The sequence below is a fragment of the Mustela erminea genome, chromosome 10 (genome assembly GCF_009829155.1).
Source record: "Mustela erminea isolate mMusErm1 chromosome 10, mMusErm1.Pri, whole genome shotgun sequence".
Classification (NCBI taxonomy): Eukaryota; Metazoa; Chordata; class Mammalia; order Carnivora; family Mustelidae; genus Mustela; species Mustela erminea.
The window spans coordinates 15715026-15728357 of record NC_045623.1 but is presented as its reverse complement, the minus strand read 5'-3'; the positions used below and the strand labels follow the sequence as shown (position 1 = coordinate 15728357).

The window sequence follows — 13332 nt, the reverse complement described above, 5'->3', positions numbered from 1 at the left end:
AGACGGGATATGATCCATCGGACGAACGTAGAGCCACTGAGCCTTGCTCCCTTGCTTCTGTGGTCATCCAAGCTCTCTTGCAATTTTTCTGCACCTTTCATTTCAGAGAGCTAAAAGGACGCCCAAAGGCCTCCAGGGGGAGGTCAGCCTTGCTCTGTGAGGTGCCAACCCTGCTAGAAGCCAGCAGGCTAGAAGCCAGCAGATATGAAAGGCACCAACCTAGGCTCTCCCAGGACTCGGGGACAGTGCGCTCTGCAGACATACCAAACTCAGACAGGTCTGAAGCTGACTTCTTATCTCAGCAGCCCCTCCGCCCAGATTTGCTTCTCCTCCCATGTTCCCCATCCTGGTGGATGTCACCACCACCCACCCACCCACGGCTTGCCAGGATCTGAAGGATCTGGCTCCACCTTCCGCTCTCACTCTGCTCCATTTTGCACCCCAGGCCCCACCTGCACCGCATTATTGACAGTACCTGTAATACATCACGTTATTTCATTGCCCTGCCTTTTCTCATGCTATCCCTTCCCTACCAGGCCCAGCTGCTTATAGGCTAAGGGACTGCTCAAGGAGCCGCTGCCTCTTACGAAACCTTTCCCCACCCTCTCCCCACCCCTGAATCCCCCACCCTCTGTCCCCCAGTAGAGATCAGTACTACTTTTGTCTCTGTAGCTTCAATGTCTAGTGGTGCTCCTAGCACATCTCCAGCATTCGATGTAAATGTTATGAATTTAAAAAAAAAAAAAAAAAAAAAAGAATGAATGTGGAAGGTAAGTTTGGGGGTAGGAAGAAGAGAATTTGATTAACAAGACCAAGTCCAGGTGTGATACTCCAGGGCAGGCACATTTCTGGTGATGGCATCTCCCAGTTCATCTCTACCCTCAGGCTACCCCTTTCTAGAACAGGGTCACTTCTGACCCTGAGGCTCGTTGGTATCTTCCATTCACCACACACAACAGAGGCACCTGTTTTGGGGGGGCCCTCAAACGTGGGCCCCTGGTAGTTGTTCTCATCTGTTAAGATTATGCTCTTCGGGGTAGGATGACTGAGGACAGGTCATTTCTTGTAATCCATTAGCGGCAACCACCTTAGCGGGGCCAAGTGGGGCCACCTAGGAGGGAGAGGGGCGGCGTGCCATAGTTCTCACCCATATTAGGTCATTACACTCCCAGGCTGGGCGAGTTCTTCGGGCTCCAGCCTGCACATGGTGGGGACAATACCAGCCCACCACGTCGTTAGCAGCAGGCTGATTTCCAGGAAGGTCCTGGGCTCCAGCCCGACATGAACCACATAGGCCTGCTGCCTTTTCCAGGGCAGGGAGTACTGTCCCTCCTGCCTTACAGTCTAGGCACCCAGATCCCCTTGGTTGGCCTCCCCAGCCTCCCCTTTGGCCAGGCACTCAGGCAGGCAGAGTCAGGCCTGCCGGTCTCCGTCCTGGTTCAAGGCGCAAAGGTACAGCTCTGTCTTCAACATCTTCAGCAGCAGCGGAGGCCAGTTCTGTGAGCAAAGGGTTAGGGAAAACCTGTTACTTTGATTCAGGGGGAGTCTGAGAGACGGGATCTTACATTTCCAAGAGTCTCCGTCTGATTGCTAACATCCATGGCAGAACTTGGGCTTGCAGAGACAAAGTTCTCAGACAATGGGTTTTAAAAATCAGATCCAAAGGACAGACACATCTATGCTTTTTTGTTTTTCTTTTTTTTTTTCTTTTCTTTTCTTTCTTTCTTTTTTTTTTGTTTTTTTGTTTTTGGTTTTTGTTGTTGTAGTTGTTGTTTTAATAAGCTATCCTAAGTCACATGTTTTCCTATTATAGGGATGTGGCGTTTTCACCTCTGTTCCAACTGGCTCTGCCTCTGTTCTCTGAGCAGGCACCTCTGATCCCTGGACTCTGACAACAGTGTGGGCAAACCCACAGGAAACAAGCGACTTTAGGCTGTAGGTCCAAAGACTCCAGGGTGTGCAAGTAAGGCTCCTGGCTCTAGATGAGAGATAAAGAGGAAGGTACCAGTCTGGCCCCCTTGTGGACGAATCTGCTATTCTGGTCCCCTTGCTCTCTGTCCCTTCTGATAAAGGAATACCGCCAGAGGGAAGTTGGGGGCTTGAAAGAGTGGGCAGATGAGAGAATTCTAACAGTTAAGATGAGGACCTGCGGAAGCATGCAGCCTTTCGGGCACTTTCGTAGCCCGATTAAGACGGCCCCCTGGGGTGGGGTGGTTGGAACATGGGCTTCTCTGACTAAGACTCTAGGGCCCCAGAGGCATGTATTTCATACTCTCCCCAATCTTGAATACAAACCAGTGGAAAAGATGTCATTTCAAACCACAGCTTCTTTCTTGAAAGAGTTGAGCCTGTCAAAGACCTGATGGGCTTCTGGGTATAAGAAGGTGGGCTTGGTTGGGCATGAGGAATTTGAGACAAGGGTACTGGGAGGACCTGAATTACTCATCAAGGTAGAGAGGAATCTGGCTTCTCAGGGTCAATCAAGGAAGAGAGAGGGAGGTGGAAGGATAGAAAGAGAGTAATGGATGGGGTAACTGGGTGACCAGGTATTAAGGAGGACACATGGTGTAACATGCACTGGGTGTTATATGGATTGATAAATTATTGATCTCTACTTCTGAAATGGATAATACACTATATGCTAATTAATTGAATTTAAATAAAATAAAACTGAAAGGGAGTAATGGAGAAAGCCACATTAGACAGCACTGGGCTAGGGGAACTTTGTGGGGTGGTGTGGCCCATGAGAAACCCCAGGTGACAAGATAGCCAAAATAAGTTTGCAGAACATTTCAGAAATGTGATTTTAAATTGTTTGCTGTGTGATGTAATCTCTCCCCTGTGGCCCACAAACCTTCATTAAAAGTTCTGCTACATGTTACAGCATTATTTTTGCCGTTGTTTTGGAATAGGCGTGGGGGTTGAAAGAAGGGGCTGCGTTCCATATTTGAATTGACAGCAGAACTAAAGAAACAACCACCACCACCAGAACAGTGAATAAAACTTCAGATGAGGCAGAAATCTAGAGCCAGAGATAACCATGAAAATCTAAGTCATTCCCCCAACCCCACACACAGACCCAGTAATTCACAGAAATCCCGGGAAGGGCACTGGACTTTCCACAGGACATGGCACTCAGCCAGTGTCCTTTAAATCTCAAAGGACATGCTACCTCAGCTGGCATTAGGTTCCAAATAGGCTTTGCCTCTGCAGCTGGACTGTCTTGCAAAACATAAAATGTATCACAAATACCTCTACTATCCAGGCCCTTAACCTAGAGCACATTGTAGGGACCAGTAAGAGAATGCCCCAGGTGCCACCGGGAGCTGGCAGAGTCCATGCTTGGGGGAGAGCAGGAAACCCATTCAGGGCAGGACTTCTCTCTACCACCCCCAATTCCCCCTCCTTCTCCGCACTCCCTACCCATTAACCCCATCCCAATGGCCAGATAACACTAGCTCTGCGGCCTGAAGGTCTTTTAAACAAGCAAGACCTAGCGGAGACGGTGGTGGAGGTCACAAAAGGTTGCACAGAAACCAGCGTGCTGTGAGTCTGTTCCGCTGACCCTTATGGGGTGAGCACAAGGGGAAGGGGCTGCTGGTCCAAAGGGTCTGGGGCAGTGAATGGATCGTCTGGGTCCCCGCATATTTCCTGGTACTGGCTGTAGAATGTGTCACGTAGGACTCCGGTTTTTGCTTCCAAACGTCAGTCTTATGCCCCTCAGAGGTCTTGGTGGGGGAACTCCACAGCCCAAAGAAACCCCTTCTCCCCCACGCCGAGTTCCGAGGCGTCCTTGAGGAAACCACGCGCCGCTCACAGGGCTGATGCCGCCACCTGGCGTCGGAAGGTATCCAGCTCACTCTGGGAACCAGCGAGGCGGGGAAGAAGAAGGCGTGGCTTCTGTAGCCCGATCCAGCGTGGCGACGTCACGGCAGGGCGCCGTTTCTCCCCGCCTCTTCCCCTGACCCCGCCCCACTCGAAGCTGCCAGTACTTGACGTGGCGTCACCGCCCTCTACCCTTAGTTTGCGTGCGTGTTTGCGTGCAGCGGAGGTGGCGGCGCGGGCCGGTCGGACCTCGGAGCTGCTGCTCTTGGTGCTCCTGTAGCCGCCGTCCCTGTCTGGCTGGTTTAGACTGCCGAGCGGACGAGACGCTGGCCACAGCACCTTAGCATCGGACGCAGCTCTGCGCGGGCTCTGCGGGAGGGTGGGCGAACGCGTGTCTGAGGGTGCCGCGCGGGCGGGCGGGCGCGGGTGAGGGAAAGAGGCGGGGGCGGCGGGTCAGCCGCGGGCCGGGCCGGCCGGGGGATGTCGATGCCTGACGCGATGCCGCTGCCCGGGGTCGGGGAGGAGCTGAAGCAGGCCAAGGAGATTGAGGACGCTGAGAAGTACTCCTTCATGGCCACCGTCACCAAGGCGCCCAAGAAGGTGCGGGGGCTCTGGGTGGCGGCGGGGGCCTGGGATGGGGCCTCGCGGAAGGGGCGCGAGCTAGCCCAGGGCCCGGGCTTCGGCTAGTTCGGGACTTAAGGGGCCAGGTTTGAGGTAGTCCGGGACGACCGAGGTGGTGTGAGGGGTGGGGGGTGAGTGACCCCAGGCCTATCCCGAGCTGGAAAGGCCGCCCCTGACCTCACTTTCCTTTGTCCCTTGGCCCTAGCCCTCCGGTATCTTTCTGAAATCCGAAAGGGCCGGGCCTTAAATTTGCGGCTGACTTTTCCTGGATGAAGGGGCTTTCGAAGACGGGGGTGGGGAGTGGTTGGGGGGGGCCGTGGTGAGCCAACTCAGTCGACCCTTGTGACCAGCCCCAGGGGATGGCGCTGTACAGAAAATCACCCCTCAGGTGAGTGGGTAAGTCTGGCAGAGCTGCTTTGGGCAAATCTTTGGGAGCAGTGGCTGGTTTATCCAGCAACTGCGTGCTAGCTTGGAGGCAAGAGGAAAAAATACGTGGAGCTAGCTCTTTTATACAGGTGAAAGCAGCGAGGGCAATATGAGATTGAAAAGGAAAGTATGATTTTCACCTTCTACGCTCGTCCAGTTGCTTCGACATATGTAAGATATTAACGTTTGGAGGTTGGTGACAGCAGACCCTGTCTTGGATATAGGTTGATCGTAGTCATGTGAATAGATCACTTAGGCATCCCTTGAGAAAGGAGCTTGGGTGGGTTGGAGGGGTGGGTGGTAAGGAAGGATTGCTCATTCTTTACCGCACTTAACTGAGGCAGAACAAGTTTAGTCTATTGTGCTGCGGGATGAGCTCAAAGGACACCCTACCAATTCTCTTGTGAAAGATTAAATAGCAACCTTTGGAGATTTTAGCCTAACTAGCTCTCTGAACGGTGGAATTGGGATCCCAAGTGCTTTGTAAGCATTTGCTGTCAACCGCATCTTGACTTTCCACATACCTGGCACCCAGTTAACAGTAGACGGGAGAATCTTTGCAGAGAGGTGACCTTTCTGAAACCAGTGAGAAGCTGGATAAATATTTCCCTTCTGTAAAGACAGTGTTTCAAGGCTGCCTCTGCCTGCAGTGTTTGATGGGATGCAGTGCTTGTGTAAGCTGCATACAAGGTTTGCAGGAATAGTTATAGTCCTTGAGGCTCCTACACCTGATTTAGTTAAGCTGTCATAGTGGGAGGGATGACTTTGTTTTTAAAGTAGATTAATCTACCACTCCAGAAATCAAACGCAAGATTGAAAAGACAGGTCGCCATTGTGTGCTGTAGCTCTTTTTTCCCACAAAATTGAGAAATGTACCAGTAGAATGCCTTTAAAAGGTAGTAGAAGATCTTTTGATTCTGTGGAGTCTGATTAACTTATTTTTAGCACTTTCAGTTCAGTTGACTGCTTTGTTGGGGCAGTAACTGTAATCTGCACTATTTGGAATCACAGGCACAGCCTTTCTAAGAATGCTTAAGGGTAATACCTACAATGAGTTAGAGGAAGGTCCTGGTACCCTAATTCCCTGAACTCTTCTCTCCCCATTAGCCTATCCTCTTTTGTCTAATAGCTTCAGGGATTAAGCATCTTTATTCTTACGTGCCTTAATTTTAGTAAGACCGTATTCTTGCAAGTGCTACTTATTAGTAAGGCAAAGTTTGTATTGTAGATTGTAAACTACATAAAGGCAGGGACTCTTGTTCACCCGTGTATGTATTGTGCCTAGCTTTATACCTAGCGTGTAGTAGGTATTCAAATATTAATTGCCCACCTAGCTAACTAGTAATTGAGAAGTCTGTAGGACCATCTACTAAGAATAAATATTCCTTTTCCTCTTTTTTTCCCAGGAGGAATATTGTTCATGTATACTATTGTCAAGCCAAATGCTAATGATTTTAAAGACTCATTGCATTAGCTGAAATGAGCAGTCTCTGCCAGGAATGTGGGAAGACCCTATTATAAATTTCCATTTGTTGGTAAATGTACCCCCGTGTTTCTTATTAATCCTGCTCTGCCTGAGGTTTGTTTAGCATTTACACAGCACTTTGTATTAAAGTGATTTATGATGACTAATTACCCTTCCCCTAGTGATGATAAAAGGCATTTATTTAGTTAATGAGTTGACTGAGGACTGGTCAAGGTCACATAGCAAGTTCTAGGTGATCCGTTTTTTCAGAACTGAATTGGACCTTATGACTTAAGTAACTTTTGTACCTCTGCCATGTGTGGATAATGTGAGAAAGCTTGAGAAAAGAGAAAAAATGCAGTGTGGTGTGTTCTGAGTGATATAAGAAAAAGACCTCTTCAGATGGTGCCGGCCTTACCCTGTGAGGATGCCAATGTGGCTATAGACTAAGTAATCCTTAGATCATTCCAAGCCCCAGGGCCCCTCAGAAAGTGAGGTGCCAGTCAGGCTATAGGTCACTTTAGGGTGACCTTGATGGTCCTTAGATCAGATTCCAGTGTAACTGGTGAAATTTTGTTCACTTTGGGGGCAGAGTAGATGTCCATCATTTAAGAGCAAAGATTGAGATTCTTCAACGATAATTGTAACTTAGTTTTGTATGCCCCAGGGTCTACCACAGTACTGTGAAGTTAATAGGAACGTGTTGGTTTGATTCAAGGTTTGATCTAGGTGTCAGGAAGTCAACTAAATGGGTGCTACCTTAAGCAAGTGAGGTTCTGTATCTCAGTTTCCTCATCTACCAAATGAATGCTTTTCATTTGGAACAGGTAGAGATAGATGCATGTTAGGAGATAAGATTGCAAAAGTGGTTTTAAGAAAGTCTGTTGGTATACTTACTATCTTTTTAGAGAGCATTTGAGATGGCTTGTCACACAAGATACATACAATATAGATAGAAAGTCAAAACAGGGGTGCCTGGGTAGTTCATTTGGTTAAGCTTCTGCCTTTGGTTCAGGTGGTAGTCTCAGGGTCCTGTGATCAAGTCCTGCATCCACTCTCTGCTCAGTGAGGAGCCTGCTTCTCCCTCTCCCCTCCACCCATGCGCTCACTCGCTGTCTCAAATAAATAGATAAATCTTTAAAAAAGAAAAAGTCAAAAGTGTAGAAGGAAGGGAAAAAATATTAACCCTGAGGACTAAGACAATTGATGAGGCTGATCATCACATGCAACTCTTCCCTCCTAGGAGTCAGATGATAAATGGAGTTGCATTAACAGATGTGGGAGGTAATACATGTACCATTTACCTGGGAAGACAGCTTTGGCCGACCCAGAGTTCTAAAGGAGATTTTCATGGGACAGTATTAACAGCTGTAGTATGAGTCACATGGTAAGACTTGTTCATAACTGTTACTGTTGATTTCAGATTGTATTGCCAGGAAAATTGGGGTGGAAAAAGGGGTTCCTTTTTTTTTTTTTTTTTTTAAGATTTTATTTATTTATTTGACAGAGATCACAAGTAGGCAGAAAGGCAGGCAGAGAGAGAGGAAGGGAAGCAGGCCCCCCACCAGGCACAGAGCCGGATGAGGGGCTCCATGCCAGGACCCTGGGACCATGACCCGAGCCAAAGGCAGAGGCCCCAACCCACTGAGCCACCCAGGCGCCCTGGAAAAGGGGTTCCTTAGTTGTAAGGGTAGTGTACATTGTGCCTCAACTAAAGAGGATCCTTGTTTAATGTTGGCAGTTACTGGTAGACCCAAATAAACCTGCTAGTTCCCATAATCCTGGGTGTTTATCCCTCTTTTTGCTACTTTGTATTGCAGGAGTGAGAGCTGTCCTTGGGCTTTGGAAGTAGACATTGTATCGAGTTGATTTTATTTTTTTCTAAGAGTAAACCCAAATCTCCAGCTTGATGAAACTTCCGAAGATGGACTTCTCTGGAAGCCTGTCAGAGCATTTGCTATTCTCTGCACTTCTAAACGTTTCCTGGGGGGACACTCTGTACTTCCGAATATTTAAGGGGGGGGTACTCTCCAGAGTGATACATTGGGCATTAAACCTAAGATCTATGCAGACAGACTTTTACCACCAGCAGTAGGGGAAAAGAGAAGACACACTACTACTTTTGCTTGTAGGATATTCTTTGAATAAAGCACATATAGCAGCCTCAGTTTATCAAAAGGGTGAGCTAGTGAGAGCAAGTAGAGCCCTAGTGAGTCCTACTTAGCTATTAACCTGTCGGGTGGAATGCAGGTTGCTCCTCTTCTCATCAGGGCTATGTTATGGCTAATTCTTGGTGCAGTGTTACTGAATTTGCACCAATACTTCTTGGGATTCACCAGGAAGAGGTTTAATAGGTGAATATTTCCTATCTTCTCTACATTATTAGAATCTCTTGATTCTCTTCAGGACAGCTGCTGTTTTAGGGACAGAAGTCAAGGGTGTAAGAAGATCATGTTTGGATTTCTCCACAGATACTGATTATCTCGCTTTCTTATTTGGTTGTTGGACACTAGTTTCCAAATTACTTTGTTCTAAGTTCCTTTACACTTTTATCTTATAATTTGTTCATTGTCTAGATCCCTTGCTGGCAAGATTACAGTCGTGTTATGTTTTGTTTTATGGGGGGGGGGTATCATTTGGGTCCAGTGTGTGTTTCCCTATGTATTCTTGTGAAGTTACTTATAAGGATATTTTGATACATAGAATCTTGTAGATTTCTAGTTGCCTGCGACTTCATAAATTTACTCTGCCACCTCAAGAAGTTATGATCTGTAAATAAGATTCTTACCACAAATTGTCTTTCCTACCCTTGTCAGTAAACGATGTCAGCATCTTGAATATAAGCAGTTAAAACTTCACATAAAAGTATGGTCACCTTTTTTCTTACAATTCCATATTTCCCTTTGACTCATTCAGGTAGTTCTCTTGCTCTCCCACTCTTGCTTAGCTGTTACATAAGATCTCTTTAACTTCCCCTTTTTGTTCCTAAAACTGAGAAGTACAATGTACATTAAGCACTTGATTTTTGGAGTTGGGTCCCTAGCGTCCAAAAACCATGTGACTTTGGGCAAGTGACTGAATCTGTGGAGCCTCCATTTTCTTATCTGTAAAATGAGGAATAATGATAGTACTACGGGATTGCTGAGGGGATTAGCATTTAGTAAATTTACTTAGCGCTTTTGTTCCTTTATAACTAGAGGGACCATATTTTTCCTTTGCCTGGTGCAGTTCTGGTTTAGATCTGTTGTCCCACCATGCTGTGGTGACTGCCTCTGTAAACTTTGAAAAGTACCCTGGTTTATATGGAATTTTGAAATGGTCTTAAATTAAGAGCCAAAACAACAATGTTTCTGTTGGAATGTCTTTTCAACAGGAAAAAATTTTTCCACGAGAACAATGTTATTTTATGTAGGACTTAAACCTATTGAACACTAAAATAGTGGACTTCTCAGAGGTGCGCAGACAACGGGAGAACCTAGAGTTTGTGATAGAAATGGGGCGTGCTCTACCTGACCCCTTCCCCCCCCCCTTCACATCACACAGTGCACCTGTGGAAGGTGGGTGCCTTTCAGACAGTGGGCTAGCTGAGTCCAGGAGTTTATTTTCTCAAACTGCAATCATCTGGGAGTCTTCCCAAACTAGAATCCCTGAATTACATAAAACAATTCCAAAGACCCTTTGGAGGTGTGATTTTATCTTTTTATATAATCACCATCAGATCCCATCCCTGTGTATTCCAACTCCCTCCCTCAGGTACTCTTTCTCTTTGCTCTAAACAGCCTGCTGCTAATTACATTTAACTGATTTTCTCCTGCAGAAGTGTGTGGCCTTTGCTCTGAAGCAATTACAGAACTAGGGTGGAACACCCGTGCTTTTGTTGACACTGAGACTGGTCTCATTTTTTTCCTATCTCTGTTCAATTTTTCCAAAGGATTCAGTCGGGTGCCTTAATCTCAGAATGAGTATAATGATTGGTGCTACTTAGCAATATACAATGGGGCTTAATCATTTACTATGCAAACGGGTCACAAAGTGAAAAAGCATAATGAACCACTGGTAAGAGGTAGTATTTGGAATCCTGTGGTTGAGAGGAAGAAAAGACCTTGAAGAAACACAAATGTAGGACTGGCCCAGCATGCTCCTGCTTTCTTGCCACAGAAGTCCCAGTACCTCAGCTGACATGCCTCTGTACTTTACCTGTAGAGCTTAATGGGCTGAAAATGTTCTCCTTCACCAGCCCAAACCAGTTCCCTGCTAAAGTGGACACCTGGTACTCAGTTGTGTGGTGGAACAAGGCTTGAACAGGAGGGCTTGGGACTGCCCACTGTTCCATGCTGTTCATCTTGGACCTGCCTCAGGCTTAGTTCTCTGTAAATCTGAAAATCTGCCCAACTAGAAAAAGCCCTTTCTCTTCTTTCTTGAAGAGTGTGTGCGTGCACAGTGGCGTCAGTGGAATCCCGCTGAGCATGCTGTATGTTCCAGGTGCCAAGGAAAACGCTAATGTGTGAGCTAGATGGGGAATTGGTGAGTGAGCGAGGGAGGGGTTAAAGGCCCAGAGGAGATGAGTGTAACCGTGTTTCATTTTCATCTCCTGAATGAAGCTGTCCATTGCACTGTGGTTTGAATAGTGTCAGGATTTTGGAAGTTCTGGGTTTGGTTTTGTCTTGTTTTGTTTGTAAATGTTTCCAGCTCTTGTGGTACTTATTAATTAAGGTGAACCTTTGGGGCACAGATTTCCACAGACATAATGGGAATTACTTTATTCCTTTCCCCCAGGACTGGCTTGACCTCAAGTCAGAGTTCTGGGGCTATGGCTTGTGTTCATCATGATCTTAGGATCCTGAAACCAAAAAACGGGACCTATTAGAATAAGTAAGTAGGACCATGGTTCTGTTCTGCCTGTTTTGGCCTCCTCCCTCCTCAAAGATCTTGAGAAAGATTTATTTGGGCTCTCAGGATGGTTAGCTTTATTTTGGAGATGTAGAAAAGAGCTCTTCGCCTTGAATTTTCAAAGTGCACACCCTCATCTCTGTTTCTCCTTTTAGGAGAGAGGTCAGTAAGTAGGTGAGTCTGTATGGAAACTAGAGAACTGAAATAGGTTTCCCTTTTGCCAGTTTGAGGGATGCTCCTGAGATAGTCACTGGATTAGAAACTCTAGAACAGTGGTTCTTAATCTTTTGAGTCATAGATCCCTTTAAGAATCTTATGAAAATTACAGTTCTTTGGGAAGATTCAGCAACACAAAAACTTGTGTAAGTTTCAGAGGACTTGCAATACTTCCTGAAACGCATTCGTGGATCCTGGGTTAAAAACCCTGATTTAGAAGCGGAGGTCTTTCAGCTGTAGTGTCTCTTTTCTTTACAGATGCAGAAACTGCTGAGATTGTTTCCAACTTGCAGTTTGTCCTTGAAACAAAGCCGAGGTTGTTGGTGTTCTTTGCCAGCCCCCTCTTTGGGATGCTCCTCAGCTTCCCAAGAGACTCATTATCAGTGCCTCGAGGGTTCAACTCAGGAACTTAGGCATACTGAAACAAGCATTTCAGCAACTTCCAGGGGTTCTTACACTGTCTCATACCCTCTACCCTTCATGTGAAGCGTGGTGCCTCCAAAGCTTCAGAGCTGATTCTCAGGAGTGTTTAGGGAACTCACATGCCTCACTATTAAAACTAAACAAAATAACTTGTTTCTCTGTATCTCTCAAAAATAGGTTTGATTTCAGTGTAGTATTTCTCAAAACTATTTTCAGGACTGACTTAATACCTGAATCTGAATTTTCATTTGGTTTCTGTAACCCAGGCATACTGAGGGCAAGGACCATATCTCACATTTATGTATAGCAATGCCTGGCATAGGAGTACTGTCAGTACTTGTTTATGGAGGAAAATATTGTGAGATGATTATCACTGGGAGAAAGTGAGTTGGACTCACTTGGTTGCTTTGGCTCCCTGTCCCTTTCAGTTGGCAAAAGGTTGTTTTTTTAACTCGATCCCCCTCATGTGGGTGATAATGGAAATACCAAAAACTGCAGGTGAGAAATTGATAATTTCCAACAGCCTAGTAGATCTCTTTATAATGCCTGAAATAGGAGGTAAGGGAGGAGGCTGTTGAGATACAAATCCTCCAGCTTCTTAGCTGAGTAGCCAAGAACCAGAGGGCAGTAAGCTAGAAGCTTAGGGATATCCTTACATGTAATGGGAAGGTAATTTGATGTCCCACCAAGTTTTAAACCACAGGGCAGTAGGCTAGAAGCTTAGGGATATCCTTACATGTAATGAGAAGGTAATTTGATGTCCCACCAAGCTTTAAACCCTTAGCATTAAGGACACTGCCCTAAGTTGAAAGTGGTGTTCTGGTTTACACATGCTCTTGATTTAAGGAGCAGAGGCTTACTCTTAGGATATTTGGGATTTGAGGGCCGGCAGTGAGTTGAACGGTTTCATTTTGGAGTTTGTGTTGGAGTCCTAAAAGTAATAAACAACAGTGGGCAAACTTCTGATTCTTCTCCTTCTGCAACGCTAGCTGCCTCTTCTGAACCAATGGCTGAGCTCCATGTTCAAAAGCTTTATATGCCCTTGTCTTTGAAAGACACCTTCTTCAGAGTTACAGTCTTCTGGGAACTGGGCCAGTGCTTGTCCTAACCAGGAATCAGGCTCTAGTTGGCATTGAGGATTTTGTGTGTTTTGTTTCCCTAAGTATGTGATGTAAGCAGGATTCAGGGGAAAGGGAGACCTTCAGACCTCTGTAGTTTGGGAGGTAGAAATAGGCACTTTGTAAAGAAGACAGATGTGTGTGTTTGTTCTGGTAACTAATTTAGTTTCCTGTGGGTGACCAGGTAGTCTCCTACAAGTTTTAGGGCCCAGCTTCAGACCACCAGACTTCTTAGCACGCAAGACATGAAGATTCCCAGTGTTCAGTTCTTATGGAGAGTAGCCCAGCTGGCTTGTCATGCTGGACTAGATGAATTGTGAATGTTAATTATACTGATCAATACAGTGG

The 13332-nt window shown here is 46.3% G+C and overlaps 1 protein-coding gene across 3 annotated transcripts in view; it reads left to right on the top strand.

Annotated features, from left to right (window-relative positions):
• Positions 1-4015: 4015 nt before the first annotated feature.
• AHCYL1 (adenosylhomocysteinase like 1) overlaps positions 4016-13332 on the top strand; it is a 38415-nt gene continuing 29098 nt past the window's right edge. The window contains exon 1 of one of the 3 annotated variants that reach the window (XM_032303820.1): positions 4016-4425. In XM_032303820.1, the coding sequence (XP_032159711.1) occupies positions 4306-4425 (120 nt within the window). In that variant the 5' untranslated portion in view covers positions 4016-4305. The remainder of the gene's footprint in view (positions 4426-13332) is intronic. The other 2 variants (XM_032303821.1, XM_032303822.1) reach the window with 2 other exon arrangements.